Below are 18761 nucleotides of genomic sequence, written 5' to 3' on the forward strand. Positions count from 1 at the left end.
TCTATCGAGTTCGCTTTTAAGTCCAAGACCAGGCTTACTCTATGTCCGGGAAACCAATCCTGAAGGTTTTACTACTCTGATCAGTGCTTAGGCAGAGAGTGAAATAAATGAACGCAAGTTGTCACTGTCCTACAAGCTATGGATTTTACAGGCTTGCAGCATACCTGTCACTGACTGAGTGAACTGTTTGTAATAGATTCTTTATAAGGGCTGTTTCTGAACCAGGCGTAAATACTGTAGGTAATGTTTAAGTTATGTAAGAATGTAAACACTTTAGTTAAAAGAAGAGCCACTTTGCAGCCTAAAGTAATTGTACGCATCTGTGTGTATCCCCCTCTGTCATACAGAGGCAGATCTAGGATCAGTTTTATCCTCCACACAATCCTTACCCTACCCATTAAAGTAGGGAACTGCAAAACTGACCATAGATTTTAGGTGCAATTTGACACTTACTCTGTGCTTAGTCTGTTTGAGTCTCCATTGGTTTCTATTAGTGTTAGTGAGTAATTTTTCTAGTCCATGACCACAAATGAGTTATCCGTCAATAAACGGACATCGAATTAAACATTGAAAGCATATGACTTGTGACGTCAGAGCTGACTGTTAAAAGCAACCATGAAAATGAGGTACTTCTATAGAAGGTGAGTCAACGTGTGTTGGGTGACTGGGATGTGTGTACTATGTTGGATGTATCAACGCGTTTGTTACTTTCATTGTCAGGTCTCTGTTAGTGGGTGAACACTCCTGTCAGTTTATCTCTACAACTGTTTGACCAGTCAGGCAGTCAGAATTGGAACCAATGGAATAGTCCCAAAAGAGTCAACTCCATCAAGAGCACCTCAAAACTATGTAAGTATATAATTATTAAGGCAGTCAAAAAGTTGATGAAAACTGATTAAATCTGACAAAGGCCCAGTTCTATCCCCTTCCCTTATCAACCAAAAGCTTTAAATCCTAGGCCTACACTGAGTTCACCAAACATTATTCCTAATATTGAGTTGTACTTGCACATCCCCTTATGCCTTCAGAACGGCCTCAATTCGTCGGGGCATGGAATTTACAAGGTGTCCAAAGCGTTCCACAGGGATGCTGGCCCACGTTGACTCCAATGCTTCCCACAGTTGTCAAATTGGCTGGATGTCCTTTGAGGGGTGGACCATTGATACACACGGGAAACTGTTGCACTTGGAAAAACCCAGCAGTGTTGCAGTTCTTGACACAAACCGGTGTGCCTGGCACCTAATACCATACCCAGTTCAAAGGCACTTAAATATTTTGTCTTGCCCATTCACCCTCTGAATGGCACACATACACAATCCTTGTCTCAAGGTTTAAAAATCCTTCTTTAACCTGTCCTCCCCTTCATCTACACTGAAGTGGATTTAACAAGTGACATCAATAAGAGGTCATAGCTTTCACCTGGTCAGTATATGTCATGGAAAGAGCAGGTGTTCTTAATGTTTTGTAAACTCAACATGTTTTTAGGTGCAATTTCACGCTACTACTCTGCTTAGTCTGAGTCGTCATTGGTTTCTATTAGTGCTATCAGTAAATAAACAGACAAAATAAAACGGTAATACACATTGAAAGCATATAAATTGTGACGTCAGAGCTGACTGAAAGCAACCATGAAAATGAAGTCTTCTGTAGCTTGGTGGTTTCACACGTTCCATTTTCTACTAGGTTAGAGCTTATTTTAAGTCATAATCAAAATATAAAATGTTTCACTCGTTGACGCCCAAGAAATAGAATCGTGTTGGAAGTTGAAGATATAGAAGGTGAGTCGACGTGTGTTGGGTGCCTGGGATGTGTAAACTGGTGGATATATCAGCACACGCTCTTTCCTTTCATTGTCAGGTCTCCGGCAGTTAGTTAGTGAGTGAGTGAACACCTCAGTCAGTTTCTCTACAAGTGTTTGACTTGTCAGAATTGGAACCAATGAGACAGTCCCAAAAGAGTCAACTCCAAGCAACAGCAAGAGCACCTCAACACTATATAAGTATAGAATTATTAAGGCTGTCAGAGTTAATCAGTTTTATCAACTTTTTGACATTTTAATGCACCATTTTTATTTTTTATAACAACTAATCACATTATCTGAAAGTGTTGGAAATACATTGAAAACATCCACAATACATGATCTATACAGCAAAAATCTACAAGTTGACAATCAGGTTAAATAAAGTGAGCTTTCTCAATTTACGTAATTTGCTAACCGTTACTTTAGACAAAATCAAGACCTCCCTATACGTGTAATGTTTTTTTTGTATGAACTTGGACACTTCAACCTCCTATTCATCATCTCCAGCACTAAACCAGTGTCTACATATGTGAAAACGGCACATTTCTATCAGGGGCAGTCGCCATACCCTAGCTCAAGGCAAAAAATGTAAAGTAAGCAACAACAAAGTAGGCTAAAATCATTCCAATCCTGATTCAAATGACTTTAGGACCATGCAAAGCGTCACTCGGAGAGCAGTTGTCAGCCTGCAGCCTTTTTTCTCACTTTTAGAAATTGGAGACAGTGCCAGTTTGTTTTGCAAGTCAGCCATTTAGGCAGTGCACAAATTGCTTTGAATTTGATGTCTCCATTTGAACTCGTAAACCTTGTTGTAATCTGATAGCCAGGGGTTAATTGAATTGGGAGGAGGGCAATGTTCCCTCTTTGTTTCGGTACTGAGCAAATTTAAGGTCGGCTGAGCACAAACCTGAACGTTGTGAAAATGATGTGCAAATTCCAGCAGACTTTTACTGAGAACACTGAGGCTGTACCCTCTTTAAAGTACAGTTTTAACAATGGCCAAGTAGGCTACTGTGGCTGTTTGATCATAATGTAGGCCTACCAGTGGCATACCATCAAAAACAATTGAGAAAATCCATCCTAAAACATTTTAACATGAAAATAGCTGTTCTATCATTCAGCCTACATTAGCAGCCAATGTGTGGTGCTCAATGTAGGCCTAAATTCCATGAGACTTTTGGAGAAAAAAAACCATGCAGGGCTTGACATTAACCTGTTTTCCACTTGTTCTTCAGACAAGGAGATTACTGGAAATGTTGTTGTATTGTTTGATGCAAGAAACCACTTTACAAATTTTTTTTTTTTATTATTCCCATACCATTATAACAAAAAAAATCGAACAAATTATGCTACCCTCTGCCTATTGGCTACTTAGCTTAATCAAGTATGTCTCAAAATACAACACTGCCCCTTTAAGACAAGACTCTTTCAAAGATGTCTAGATATCTTTTGATCTTTGAGATCACGTTTTCTGCACAAGCCAGGGAAACATTTGCACAAGCTGCCCCCTTGTTGGGGCTTTACGTACACCTTAGCCAAATACATTTAAACTCAGTTTTTCACAATTCCTGACATTCAATCCTAGTAACAATTCCCTGTCTTAGGTCAGTTAGGATCACCACTTTATTTTAAGAATGTGAAATGTCAGAATAATAGTAGAGAGAGTGATTTATTTCAGCTTTTATTTCTTTCATCACATGCCCAGTGGGTCAGAAGTTTACATACACTCAATTAGTATTTGGTAGCATTGCCTTTAAATTGTTTAACTTGGGTCAAATATTTTGGGTAGCCATCCACAAGCTTCCCACAATAAGTTGGGTGAATTTTGGCCCATTCCTCCTGACAGAGCTGGTGTAACTGAGTCAGGTTTGTAGGCCTCCTTGCTCGCACATGCTTTTTCAGTTCTGCCCACAAATCTTCTATGGGATTGAGGTCAGGGCTTTGTGATGGCTACTCTAATACCTTGACTTTGTTGTCCTTAAGCCATTTTGCCACAACTTTGGATGTATGCTTGGGGTCATTGTCCATTTTGGAAGACCCATTTGCGAACAAGAATTAACTTCCTGACTGATGTCTTGAGATGTTGCTTCAATATATCCACAATTTTCCTACTCACGATGCCATCTATTTTGTGAAGTACACCAGTTCCTCCTGCAGCAAAGCACCCCCACAACATGATGTTGCCACCCCCGTGCTTCACAGTTGTGATGGTGTTCTTCGGCTTGCAAGCATCCCCCTTTTTCCTCCAAACAAAACGATGGTCATTATGGCCAAACAGTTATATTTTTGTTTTATCAGACCAGAGGATATTTCTCCAAAAAGTACTATCTTTGTCCCCATGTGCAGTTGCAAACCGTAGTCTGGCTTTTTTATGGTGGTTTTGGAGCAGTGGCTTCTTCATTGCTGAGCGGCCTTTCAGGTTATGTCGATATAGGACTCGTTTTTACTGTGGATATAGATACTTTTGTACCTGTTTCCTCCAGCATCTTCACAAGGTCCTTTGCTGTTCTTCTGGGATTGATTTGCACTTTTCGCACTAAAGTATGTTCATCTCTAGGAGACAGAACAGTATGACGGCTGCGTGGTCCCATGGTGTTTATACTTGCGCACTATTGTTTGTACAGATGATGTGGTACCTTCAGGCATTTGGAAATTGCTCCCAAGGATGAACCAGACTTGTGGAGGTCTACAATGTTTTTTTCTGAGGTCTTGGCTGATTTCTTTAGATTTTCCTTTGATGTCAAGCAAAGAGGCCTTGAATTTGAAGGTAGGCCTTGAAATACATCCACAGGTACACCTCCAATTGACTCAAATGATGTCAATTAACCTATCAGAAGCTTCTAAAGCCATGACATTTTCTGGAATTTTCCAGGCTGTTTAAAGGCACAGTCAACTTAGTGTATGTTAACTTCTGACCCACTGGAATTATGATACAGTAAATTATAAGTGAAATAATCTGTCTGTAACAATTGTTGGAAAAATTACTTGTGTCATGCACAAAGTAGATGTCCTAACCGACTTGCCAAAACTACAGTTTGTTAACAAGACATTTGTAGAGTGGTTGAAAAACGAGTTTTAATGACTCCAACCTAAGTGTATGAAAACTTCTGACTTCAACTGTACTCTCTATATAAAAAGTATGTGGACACCCCTTCAAATTAGTGGATTCGGCAATTTCTGCCACACCCATTGCTGAAAAGGGTATAAAATCGAGCACATAGCCACGCGATCTCTATAGACAAACATTGGCAGTAGAATGGTCCATACTTAAGAGCTCAGTGACTTTCAACATGGCACCGTCATAGGATGCCACCTTTCCAACAAGCCAGTTTGTCAAATTTCTGCCCTGCTAGAGCTGCCAAGGTCAACTGTAGGTACTGTTATTGTGAAGTGGTAACATCAAGGAGCAACAACGGCTCATCCACGAAGTGGTAGGCCACACAAGCTTAAATCAAATCACATTTATTTATATAGCCCTTCTTACATCAGCTGATATCTCAAAGTGCTGTACAGAAACCCAGCCTAAAACCCCAAACAGCAAGCAATGCAGGTGTAAAAGCACCTGAACGGAACCGCCAAGTACTGAAACTTGTAAAAATTGTACTTAAATATCAGTTTTATATGAAATGTCATTTCCACCACTCTGTCATTACCACAACACTAAGTCATTACCATCAAGGAACATATTTTTGAGATAAAGGTGCATTAAATTACAATTGATATTGATGATTTTTCCCATATGTGAACCTTTATATGCTTGTTCTCTATTTTACATTCCTTTAGAAATTCTTAAGATTTTGATGTGGTAAATACATTTTTCTGAGTATCATCAAGGCATATTTAGACATGACAATGATTAATACATATGATTAAGAAAACTTCCAAATAGTAAATAAATAACATGAAAAAAATACAATTCATGTGAAATATTATATAAAATACCATATGCACAATTTCGGTAATTTCCTTTTTAAACTAAAATAGCACATTTTATGATGTGGTGGTAATGACATTTCCCCTCGGCAATTTGGTGAAAAGATAAACATCTTTATATTCTTAAATAGTATGGTCTCAGCCACTATTAAATCTTGTTTCCAGACAGTGAAGAAAATATTCAGATAGATAAAAAGCAGTTTCAAGAGGTTTCATTTTCCAAAACATTTAACATCCTAAAGTTACCATATATTCAACCACAAGGAGGTACTAATGAGCTATGCGACATATGTATATTTTTAATCATAATAGAGGACTACTGAAATTGTATTATTTCGGTGTTGATAAGGGCAGGTTAAAATAAAAACATGACAGACAGAAAAGCCAGTGTATCTATCAAACTGATTCGCATATGAATGTAGTGGAAATTAACTGACTTCGTGATCTGTAAGGTAAGTAACTGTAAAGTGTCAAGCAGATTACACGTTTTTGCCCCATTTCCCGAAAGGTAGCAACATTTAAGACATGGATTTCATGTTGTAATGTTAACAAGGTACCCAAAAGTAGTTTGAATTAATGTTGTTTTCATTTTATTAGCTAAACAAAACTTATTTAAACAGCGAAATTGTCGCAGAAATCAGCCTTGTCTGCATAACGATGATGAAAAGAACGTCATTTAGGCTGTAATGATCTCCAAAATTCAAATGATTATGTCATCACACCGTTGATATAGCAACGGACGCTAATAGTTTATCGAATCCCATTCTGACGCAGAGGAGGACATTATTTGGCCTGGGGACATTATTTGGCATGACAGGCCCAATGTGCCTCCTCTGGTTTCTCTCTCTCTGCATTTGGATTGCTGCTGTTGTATCTGCCTGCTCAGCACTGTACAGAGCCAATCTGTCATGGTCACCCCTCTCACCCTCCCTCTCTCCTCTCTCTCTCATTCCCAGTTGGAGTACTGTTCTAGTGCCCTCTCCTGGATGACAGAGGCTCTCTTTCAGAGTAACTTGATAAAGCCCACATGTCCTCCACCCGCTCTGAAGTAAGGTCGCATACAGATATATTTAATACATACAGTATATATGATATAGGTTACATATATGTTCTATTTCTATGTAAGGTTGCCTCCTAACTCCGAGAGACCTTTCCAGTCAAAATGTAAATGAACTTTATTGATCCCCAGTCAATTTTATTACTTAGTTTTATGTACTAATTTCAGTTTCTGTTCTGTTTTCTCTTTCAGATCTGACCCCTCTCTCTCCAACTAGCTGACCCATGTCTGATGGAGAACAGTGAAATCTAGACACGCGCACACACACACACACACACATTTTAGCAATCCATTGATGTCGATGATGACGGATGTTCCTCTTGTGGTTCGGGGAAATGCCAAAGATGGACTCGATGCTCATTCAGCCATCCTTTCAATGTTGTTTTTCAACTTTGATTATTTGAACTGCTGTCATTTTGTATGTGGACTATTGTTGCTCTTCTATGTTACACTTTGTTGTTCCTATGTTGGTCTAGGAATCTTGTTCCTGTGGGTTATAGAATGGATGGGCAATCTGTTCTTAATGTAATATGTACAAACATTTTTAAAGTTGCAATTCAAATTTCTCTACCTACATAATGACATGACCAAGTACAAACACATTCAACCTGACACAATCACAAAAACATAGATTGATTGTATGTTGCTTTTTGGTTTTACACTTGAACAAATGCTCCACTAAGCTACATTCAATCAGTTCTGCCTTAACCCATGATAACTGACAACATTGTTTTAATGAAGGCGATGTCGGAGGTGTAACTGCATTGGAGCTGTCAAATCACCAAACGCCTCCCGGCATTATAGCTGTCACGGACATTGCCATTGGATGTGCAGAGACACAGTAGTAATAATCGCATGCAGCCTTGTTACGAGCCGTCAAATCGGTGAGCAGCTGCTCTTGTGATCGTTGTCAAAAAGCCACACCTGCCCATCTCGCATTATAAGTTCAAAACAAGAAAGTGTAGAGTATATTGAAACAATTACTCTCAATTTGAAAAATCAATAAACTAAATCATGAGGATTTATATCATCCTAATCGAGGTGTAGATTACATCTCAAATTCCAGTGATTGAACTTGTAAACAAGGCTGCATGGGGATTTCTCTTAACGTTCCACTCCATGCAGCCAATGGCAATGTCTGCTATAGGTACAATTTGATATTGAGATAAAAATGGCTGCATTGGACCTTTAAATGTAGCTATTTGGAGTCTTTGGACCCGTTTACTCCCTTTGTATAGCAGAATATTTGCTTGCTAAATAACCTTTTAAGTACCTCTGTAAATTCGTACATTTTTCAATGGTGAATTGCTGTACACAGTTTAAGCACAGGAATTTCACCAGTATATGTGGTGATAAAACACATGAAAGTTCAGACTGTTACAACTGCTGCAACCGTTAGTGCTCTATTTGGAAACTCGGAAGTGATTTTCCGCTAGTGGTGTAAAGTACATAAGTAAAAATACTTGAAAGTACTACTTAAGTCGTTTTTGGGATATCTGTACTTTACTATTTATATTTTTGGCAACTTTTACTTCACTACATTCCTAAAGAAAATTCTATACTTTTTACTCAATACGTTTTCCCTGACACCCAAAAGTACTCGTTACATTGGTAATACATAGCAGGACAGGAAAATTGTCAAATTCACACACTTATCAAGAGAACATCCCTGGTCATTCCTACTGCCTCTGTTCTGACGGACTCACTTAACACATGCTTTTTTTGTAAATTTTGTCTGAGTGTTGAAGTGTGCCCCTGGCTATCTGTAAATTAAAATAAACAAGAAAATGATGCTGTCTGGTTTGCTTAATATAAGGAATTTGAAATGATTTATACTTTTACTTTTCATACTTAAGTACATTTTAGCAATTACATTTACTTTTGATACTTAAGTATATTTCAAACCAAATACTTTTAGACTTTTACTCAAGTAGAATTTTACTGGGTGACTTTCACTTTTACTTGAGTCATTTTCTATTAAAGTATCTTTACTTTTACTCAAGTATGTTAATTGGGTACTTTTTCCACCACTGTTCTCCGCTTCAGCCGATCCTTACAGGGAAAGAGCTTGGGTCATGTTGTTGGAGGTGAATGAATGGAGTTCTTTTACATATGTTGGATCGTCACACCCTGTTGCAGGAGAACTTTCCTGTATTTCAGGAAACGTAAAACTTGTAGTATATTTGAGGTTTAAAAAGGTTTCTGAGGTTTGTTATTTCCACTTTGAAATTTCAGACTTGATTTTCCCGAAAAATGTATCAACCCCTACAAAACTGCCCATTAATTATAATCCACATAATACTTCACATTTAATGTTGCTGCAGGATTATTTTCCCGCTGTAGCAAACTGGCTCAAATTAAGATCCTACATCTGTAGCGTCAGATCTTTCTAACCGACCGAAGCCTAAATGTGTACTTTAGAACTGGGTTTTACCGACTCTTACTGCCTTTTCACTCCACAACAACCGTACTTCTACAACGGGTATTAATAACCAGCTATTTTCAAATATCAGTTTGGAGTTATTAGCACCTTTTGTCCGAGTAGACGTGCTGTTAACTGAGTTGAGGGAGGAAGGCTGCGGAGGGCTAGTGTCCACATTTGCCCTCAGCTGTGGCCTTTTCCCAGGGAGCACCTGGTAACCTGAAGGAAGGTTAGCTAGGCCAGTGTAAAAACACTGGCCCTCTGACATTCACTAATTTCAGAGTTAGAGCTCAAATTTTCAGGGAACGTTGTACATTGAAGATGTTATTAAAGATGCCAAGTGTTAAATATTTGGGTCAAGCATTTCTAACCCAGCTTGAGGCAGGTCATGTATACTGCAGCTCATCCAAATAGAGAGATAAATATGTCTTAGGCATGTCTGCATACATCTCCACTTTCAGCTACATTGCAGTCTTCGCCATGCAGTTTTCGGTGTTGCATATCTCTCCTCTTGTTCATCTGCATCTCATATCACTCTCTTTCTCTACTTTGGTGGTCTCAATCATAACTGTTTCACACAGTAGTACAGAAGTTTGGGCTGGTAGTAGTGAGAAATGGGGTGGGGACCATAGGGCCAGATTCACTAATCATTGCAGAAAGTTTGCACCTTTTATTTTCCAATCGGAAAAAAACAGAGTGTTGAACGAAAGATGAAATAAAGGGAGGTGCAACAAGTGCAAAAGCTTTGGGTAAATTTGGCCCTGATTGGTTGGGTTTGGCTTCATTTTGGAGGCTTTGCAGATATAGTTTGCAGAGGCTCCTCTCGCTGACCTCTCATGGGGAGCAGCTGGAGATGTGGAAGAGAGGATTATGAAAGGAGGGGGATAGAGAAAGAGAGAGAGAGAGTGAAAAAGAGGGGTAGAGAGAGGGTGGTATAGAGTATCAGAAGGGAGGGGAAGAAAGAGGAGAAAGAGGAGAGAGAGAGAGAGAGAGAGCGAGACGGTGGTCTCTTCAGAGTGTCAGTCAACTCACAGTGCCAGGGATGGTCACATTACACTGACTCTGGGAGTGCAGGGTTTTAAATAGAGTGGCTATTTTGGGGGCTACATGTTCAGGCGGGGCTAAGGAGTACCGGGGAGGGGGTGTACTCAGAAGGAAGGTAGTGAAATGGCTATATGGGTTGAGTGTGAAGACCAGGCCATTCATTGTTGATCATTGTGCCTGCAATGCTTGGTAATGTGTGTGTGTCACCAAGGGCTGGTTCATTGCTTGTTCCTACATTGCTGGAATTGTGAGAGTGGTGGGTTGGTGGGCATATAAAAATGGTGGGTAAAAACTAAGTGGAACATTTGGTACAAAACTAATTGGCATAGGCATTGACATTGGCAAATAGTTCCCAATTGATAGCTGATATGATAGATCACCAACGCTCTCTTTTCTCTCTCCCCCTCACTCGTTCCACTGATATAGTTCTGATATCACCCCTCTCACTCTCCCCTTTGCTATTTCAACTCTTCCTCCTTCCACCTCCCTTCTTTCACGATATATGGTCATCCTGGCCTGAGCCTCCTTCTCCCACCGTCCTCTCTAAAGTTAAACTTGAACATTTGATGACGGCAAAAAAGCAAGCAATATCTGCCCCTCTCTCTCCCTCCCTCTCGCTATGTGCCTCTCTTCCCTGTTCATTCCATTTTAGACGGTGCAAGCATGGTCAACGGTGGAGCATTTGCCCCTGTCACTCAGCCTAATTGCCCCCCTTCCTTCTCATCTTACCCCCCGGGTTGGTCTCTCTCTTCTCCTGCCCGTCCCACATTAGTGCCGTCTGTGTCGGGTCTGCAACGGGGTCTCTTCAAACTGTGCCATTTTACTGCATGCTTAAACTTTAAAGGGTGGAGTAAACAAGCACTATTTAAGGAGGACAAGAGGGTTACTTTTTTTCTCCAAAGGAGAAGGACACCTACCTTTTCCAGGAGGGATTTGGTTTATCGTCGTGTTGTGAGGAGTTGAGAACAAGTGTCTGGATTTCTACTTGGAATATCCCCGTTCAACTGGGCATTACATAGGCCTATTGTGTGCACTTCTTTATAACTGGTGCCCGTTCCCCATCGCTGTCCTTAGGGTTTGTGTGTGTGTGTGGGTGTATTGTGTGTGTGTGGGACAGAAAGGCAACAAACTCTGGGGGTGTCAGTGTGCACGTGCTAAACCATTGCACTGCAAAGGGAGTGATCCCTCGTTTATCTGGTATTATCCCTCACTCTCCTCGTTTATCTATCGTCCCTCACTCTCAACCCTTTGTTCTGAGATTAATCATGGCCTCCTTTAAGACGTGGCTCTTGGGACTGTTCCTAGCCCTGCTCTGTACCTTCCAGACCCCTCTTGCCCCTGGCGTCAAGGCTCAAGACCTGCCGCTGGCCCCCCAACAGGATGTAGTAGCTGATGATGAGGGGGAGCATGCAGCGGATGTAGGAGGAGATGACGACGACGATGATGATGATGATGGGGACAGTAAAGAGGACGACGAGGATGATGACGACGATGACGACGACGACGACGATGATAACGACGATGATGATGACGACGATGATAACGACGATGATGACGACGACGATGATGACGACGATGATGATGACGACGATGATGATGACGACGATGATGACGACGATGATGATGACGACGACGATGACGACGATGATGATAACGACGATGATGATGATGACGACAACGATGATGATGACGACGATAACAACAACGATGATGACGACGATGAGGATGACGATGATGACAACGATGATGATGATGATGACGACGATGACGACGATGATGACGACGATGACCACACTGGTAAGTTACGTCTTTTCACTTAAATTATGCTGCATTCTTTACCCACCTTCCCTCGCCATCATCTCTGTGTGACCCTAACCCCACTCCTCTCTGCCTGTCTGAAACTATATCAGAAGAGAAAGGGAGAGGGGAGGGGCTTAGCCACACCTTGGCCACTCCCCTCTCCTTACCTCTCCATGCCCTGCAGAACGTCTCCTTGTCAGTTAGTTCTCAGCTCAGCCTGTCACTCAGTTCAGCTGTCCAATCAGAGTAGATATAGGAAAAGAGACTAGTACATAAGTCCAACCTTCACCCCTTTACAGCTGTCCATTACCTTTGCTGTGTCTGTCTGACTCTCTCTGTGTTCTCTTCCCTGCTTAAATAGAGTTATGAACACTCTGGGGAAATTGAACTGGCCCGCCTGGAGTCCCAACTGTGTGTCATCCTTCGTACAGTACACTAGATATGAACCTGGGGACTACAGAAGCATTGTAATGATGAGTTAAAGGAGTTTTTTATTTTTATTTAAAAGTAACACAGAGACTTGATAGAATCAGTCATCGGATCATAATATAATTCAGATCTTTTGATTTGTGTCTTGTTTGAAATAATGGTTTCTTCTTTTTCACTCCGTCCTTCCTTTCTCACGGTTATGGATTGGATTGACCTGTATTTGTGTCTCCTCCATGTTAACCTACAGAGAAAGAAAGAGAGACAGTGATGTAGAAAGAGGAGGCTTGATAGAGATAGACAGACAGACAGGAGGAGGAGGAGGTGGAAGGGGTGAGGGGTGAGGGGAGGCACATGAGGGCTAAAGAATTCATTAATTTACTAGATAAGAGTAGTAAGGAGTGGTAATAGTAATAGAGGGTCAATAGAGTTTCTCTCTTTCTCCACATCTCTCGATCTCTCTCTTTCTCTGTAGAGCATCCTTCTTTGTCACTATGTTGAATAGTTCCAATGAAATTAATGTACTGTATATGCAACCCTGGTCTATGCTTTTACATCATCTTTGAATGCATATTAATAACACATCTGTGAATGTTTCCATTAATATTTTGTAATACTCACTCAAACTCACTCAAGCAGTTCTCAGACTATTATATTTGTACAAAGATAATCATTCACATACTGACAACAGAAACTTCCTTTATTTTCTTAAACTAATTTAAAATATTTATATGGCCATTCGTCATTTGTCACTTTAGAGAGGATAATTGGAATATGAATTATTCTTATAATACATTCATTTGTATAATTGCGTATGATACCTCTTTAGTTAGATTACATGTCAGATATCAGAGATTTTACACCAGGTCAAGCAATGTTTGTGTGGGCTACCTCTAGCCTGGGACTCGACGTAGATGTTGATGAGGTTTTTCATATTTTGGAGAAAAAAAATTGTATTTGGAAAAAGAGAGAAATATATCTGTTTTAGGTAGCTAACTGACAAGACATGACAGTTACTCCAGGTGTTGCATGAATAGAAGTGTTTGACTCTGCTCTTACTTTTATGTGGATTTTATTTATTTCTTTTTTTGTTGACTGTGAAACAACCCCTTTCTGTGAAAACTGTGACAAAATATCACCTCTGATCATGTCTCTCTAACCCTACTTTCAATCATAGAATAAATCAATTGATCATGAAGAGTTGCATGGATGTACTTCTGTTGTTGCCTAGAGTCATGGGTTTGGTGACTGACTACATGCATGGAGTAAATCTGTATAGTATAAAAAAGGTGGGAGATAGTACTGAAACAAAGTCTGTTTGAGTCAAATGAACAGGAAAAGTTAAAATGTTCATCTTAGTGTGGATTGCTTTATTGTATGGTCATACTGAGTGTGAACCTATATATATTTCAAATGACTAGACTTTTCTTTATGGGCATTTGTGATTAGAATCTACCTACGTGTATTTGTGTGTACAAAGCATGTTCCTTGAGGTAGTCTATACATTGTACTGGTTTGTGTATGTGGTTAGAATTTGTGTGTGTCTACAGAATATGAGCGTGTTGAACTAGTGTGTGCATGCGGGACTGTATGTAGGAAATTAGTTTTTGTACAGTATGAATGAACTCTACACTGCCATCCTGTTACACTATTACCTTGCTACACAAACCAAAATACATTCATGAACACCATCACAGAAAATGTACAGATACACACATACGTGTTAGGATGGGAGTGAACAACTTCTTTTACAGAGGCTGACGGTAATGATGACGATGATGATGATGATGTACCGGCTGCAGCTGATGACGACGATGATGATGATGATAGTGATGATGATGATGCAGCTGATGACGATAATGGTGATGATGATGACGATGAGGAAGAGGAGGAGGACGATGACGGTCAACTGTATCACAAAGGATCCCTCTGTTCATACTGTGAATACTGTGAGGTAGGTCTCACCTTCTAGATAGAAACACCAGTTTGGTTACATTTATTGGTAAAACAATTTGCACCCTTTTAATATGTTTTCCCCATCCTTTTTTCTCTCTCACATTTTCCCCCTCTCTCCCTCTCCTCTCTCACCCTCCCCCATCTCTTTATCTCTCTCTCTCTCTCTCCTTCTTAGCACTGTGACACCTGCAACAAGTGCCCATGTGCAGAGGGAGATGAGTCTGCGAACTGTGACAGCTGCCAGGTAAAATGACCTTCCCATTCAACCACTAGTACCTACACCCTCAGAAAGAAGGGTTCCACAAAGGTTCTTAAGCTGTCCATGTAGGAGAACACTTTTTTGGTTCCAGGGAGAACCCTTTTTTTGGTTCTAGGTAGAACCGTTTTGGGTTCAAATTGTAGAACCCCACATGGAATCCAAAATGGTTCTACCTGGAACCCCCAAAAAATGTTGGTTCCAGCGACAGTATGAAAATGAGACGGACTGGATTTTGAACCCAGGTCATCTGTGCACCACAAGACTTTGCATTATAATTAGCTTGGGAAGTTAACACAAGTCTTCAGGTCCTAGGCAAGGTTACAACAGAGCCAGTCAAAACCTAGTCTCTCAAATCTCTGGGAGCTCTCTACGCTACGCACGCTACATACAGCGGTTGTGAAAAGAAAGACTAGTCAAAATCAAGCTGACCAAATCATCATCAAACCTCACTGTTACCCTTGAACTAAGCCGAAATCAGATAGGATCTAGATATGGTGACTTAGGCAGAGCCTTCCTTTGGCATGCAGAATTCTATGCAGTGCAACTGTCTACACTGAAAGACATCATGACAACCACATAACTCTGTTAGAATTACTACTGCATAATAATCGGGACTATGGCTGTAATCGCAAACGTGGCTGGTTGTAAAACATGATGACGCCTGTGACTGTAGGACTGGGTGACTCTCGAAAGATAATTTGATAGTGGGGTTCACTTTTTATCATAACGATGAGTTGACTCTAATTTTGCATTTGGGCATGCTCCTCGGAAGTTAGGAAGCTGATCTTAATATGATGATTTTTTTTTTTACATCAAGAGGGCTGGTTATGATGCAATGACAAGGTCAGATCAGAGAAGCTCCTCCCTCCGGTTATGTCCTATGATGTTATATCCTCCTTTATTTCTTATCCTTCTCTAATGCCTTACCTTTTCTCTGCTTATTTCTTTAGATGTGCAACTTCTGCTACGTGTGTCCCATTTGCAGCACACTTTGCCAACCAGGTAAGACAGGGGTGTGGGACTGTTTGATAAGGAATGATTGTATGAACTGCTTGCAAAAAACAGTAGACATGTCATTAGTTGCTATTAGAGGAATGTTTGAGGTTGAAAGCCAGGCAGCAGAAACATCAGCTTCACTGTATGTTTTTAATCCCCAAGGTGGTTTTCTGGACGAGCTGACTGGATCAATCTATAAGTAAGACACAGTTACACATTCACAGTGACATAACACCTTTTGAATGCCTCAGTGTGAGCTATCAACATTCCATTTGACCCAGAATTACGTTTATTCTCAAAATGACAAATAATGTCTATCTGCGGAATGCAGTTACTACAAGGAGCGCCCCACCGGAATCCTCCGTTAGCATCGAATCACTCACTACATGCCGCGCCCACTGCCATTGAGGCTGCTTCTAACAGCACGGCTCGTATCGAATGGATGGAGAAACAATTATCCACACAATGTGGAAAGATGTCTTGGGCTACACACAAAAAAAACAGACATTAAATGCTGTTAAAAATTAAAAATAGTTATGTTTATTTCACAATTAGCTAACATTACTGCCTTCGGAAAGCATCAGGACAAGCCAGTGCAAATGACCAGTGCACACCGGTGTTGTACCGAGGTGCCTGCCGACCTGAGGTGCTTCCCACTGGGCAGCTGTATCAGTACATCAGTACACTGTGTCATTCGCCTGTCGAGCACTGCTTTCTCACAGTTAACGTTACGGCGAGGGAAGTAGCTAGCTACAGTGCCTTTTGAAAGTATTCATATCCCTTGACTTATTCCACATTTAGTTGTGTTACAGCCTGAATTCAAAATGGATTAAATTGATTGTTTTTCTCACCCATCTACACAACATACCCCATAATGAGAAACTGAAAACATGTTTTTAGAAATATTTGCAATTGTATTAATTACCATGAAGTCTAAGGAACTGTCCTTAGAGCTCTCAGATATAATTGTGATGAGGCATATATCTAGGGAAGGGTAAAAAAAAATATTTCTAGAGTGTTGAAAGTTTCCAATTGAAGAAATATGGAACTGCTTAGAGGTGGCCGTCTGACCAAACTGAGCAAGAACGACCTTGTCCTGGTGACTCTCTACAGCACTACACCAATCTGGGCTTTATGGGAGAGTGGCCAGAGAGAAGCCACTCCTGAGAAATAGGCACATGACAGTGTAACAGTATAGCTTCCGTCCCTCTCCTCGCCCCAACCTGGGCTTGAACCAGGGACCCTCTGCACACATCAACAACTGACACCCCACGAAGCATCGTTACCCATCGCGCCACAAATGCCGCGGCCCTTGCAGAGCAAGGGGAACAACTACTTCAGGTCGCAGAGCGAGTGACATCACCCGATTGAAACGTTATTAGCGCGCACCAATGCTAACTAACTAGCAATTTCACATCGGTTACAACAGCATGCTTGGCGTTTGAATGTGAAAGACTGAGATCATAAGGCAAAATATTCTGTGGTCTGATGAGACAAAAATGTAAATCTTTGGCCTGAATGCAAAGCGCTATGTCTGGAGAAAACCAGGCACAGCTGATCACCCATCTAACACCATACCTACCGTAAAGCATGGTAGTGGCAGCACCATGCTATGGAGATGCTTTTCAGCAGCAGGGACTGAGAGACTGGTACGAATAAAGAGGAACAATGAATTGAGCCAAATGCAGGTAAATCCTTGATGAGAAACCTGCTTCAGATTGCAAACTACCTTAGACTGGGGTGAAGATTCACGTTCCAACAGAAACGTTAACTTAACCAAGTTTGAGAAAAGCTGCATGGAAGAACGGAAGAAAATCCCAAATCCAGATGTGCAACGCTGGTACAGACATACCCAAGATGGCTGAAAGCTGTTATCGCCACCAAAGCTGCTTCTACAAAATATTGACTGTGTGAATACTTATGTAAATGAGATATTTCTGTATTTCCTTTTCAATATATTTGCAAACATTTCTAAAAACATGTTTTCTCTTTGCCATTATGGGGTATTGTGTGTAGATTGGTGAGAAAAAAATATATAGTTAGCAAATCCAAATGGCAAGCTATCACACCCAAATGCACATGCACCTCACCCTGTGATTCTTTCAATAGGTCTACCCGTGTGAGTAGAAATGTGAAGACTGATGCGCAGTAAAATCAATAAACCAACCACTTGTCTCCCTTTATCCGTTAGGACTGTAGCCGACGTCTTCGAAGCTGACAAATAAGCCCCTGTCGCCACCATGTGGCCAAGGAAGATGCTGCAGCCAAGGGATTGTATTGTCTCTTAGATTCACTGTCATTATTTTCATTTTTAATAAGTTATAAATAATTTTTCTGTATTTTTTGTTGTTGACTGAGAACACCACAAACATGCAAACTGGATATAGAGATATTGGATAGATTGGATACACATATTGGATATAATGGATAGCCTATAGAAGTTGTAATGAGAATAACTTTAATTGAGATATTTGTGTATTATTGTTAGATGACAGGTTTATGGTATTCTTCTCAGGAACATGCATTCGTATTTTAAAGTCATATCTGTGTTTCTTAAACACAGTGGGGTTGTATGAAATAAACTAAAGGGGAAGTTTTAAACATTTGTGCTGTACTGTTTTTATGTGCACTGTCATATCAAATGGAAAATGCAGCTAGAATTAGGCTATAATAGAACAAAATATGTTGGCAGATATGAGCAAACATTGGGTATTTTATCATTTCAGCTTCAATTTGAAGAGTCATGTTTTGTAATGGGGAATATAAGCGTAGAGTGTAAATTGTTGACTGCCATTGAGTAGAATGTACGGTATATACTGAACAAAATATAAACGCAACATGTTGGTCCCATGTTTCATGAGCTAAAATAAATTGTCCCAGAAATTATACATCTCTCTCAAATTTTGCACACAAGTTTGTTTACATCCATGTTAGTGAGCATTTCTCCGTTGCCAAGATAATCCATCCAGCTGACAGGTGTGGCATGTCAAGAAGCTGATTAATAAACAGCATGATCATTACACAGGTGCACCTTGTGCTGGGGGACAATAAAAGGCCAATCTAAAAT

The 18761-nt window shown here is 40.4% G+C and overlaps 1 protein-coding gene and 1 long non-coding RNA gene across 2 annotated transcripts; both read left to right on the forward strand.

The window, feature by feature from the left end:
* The first annotated feature begins 5250 nt into the window (after positions 1-5250).
* LOC106583917 (uncharacterized) lies at positions 5251-8585 on the forward strand. The gene is made up of 2 exons (XR_001323647.2): positions 5251-6782; positions 6984-8585. It is a non-coding gene; the product is annotated as an uncharacterized lncRNA (long non-coding RNA).
* A 2419-nt stretch (positions 8586-11004) lies between these two features.
* On the forward strand, positions 11005-18295 carry LOC106583915 (protein PFC0760c). The gene is made up of 6 exons (XM_014168575.2): positions 11005-12054; positions 14238-14437; positions 14615-14683; positions 15649-15700; positions 15857-15893; positions 17886-18295. The coding sequence occupies exons 1-6, from the start codon at positions 11523-11525 to the stop codon at positions 17917-17919; spliced, it is 924 nt and encodes a 307-aa protein (XP_014024050.2). The 5' UTR covers positions 11005-11522; the 3' UTR covers positions 17920-18295.
* Positions 18296-18761: the final 466 nt, after the last annotated feature.

This window comes from Salmo salar, chromosome ssa23 (assembly GCF_905237065.1).
Source record: "Salmo salar chromosome ssa23, Ssal_v3.1, whole genome shotgun sequence".
Classification (NCBI taxonomy): Eukaryota; Metazoa; Chordata; class Actinopteri; order Salmoniformes; family Salmonidae; genus Salmo; species Salmo salar.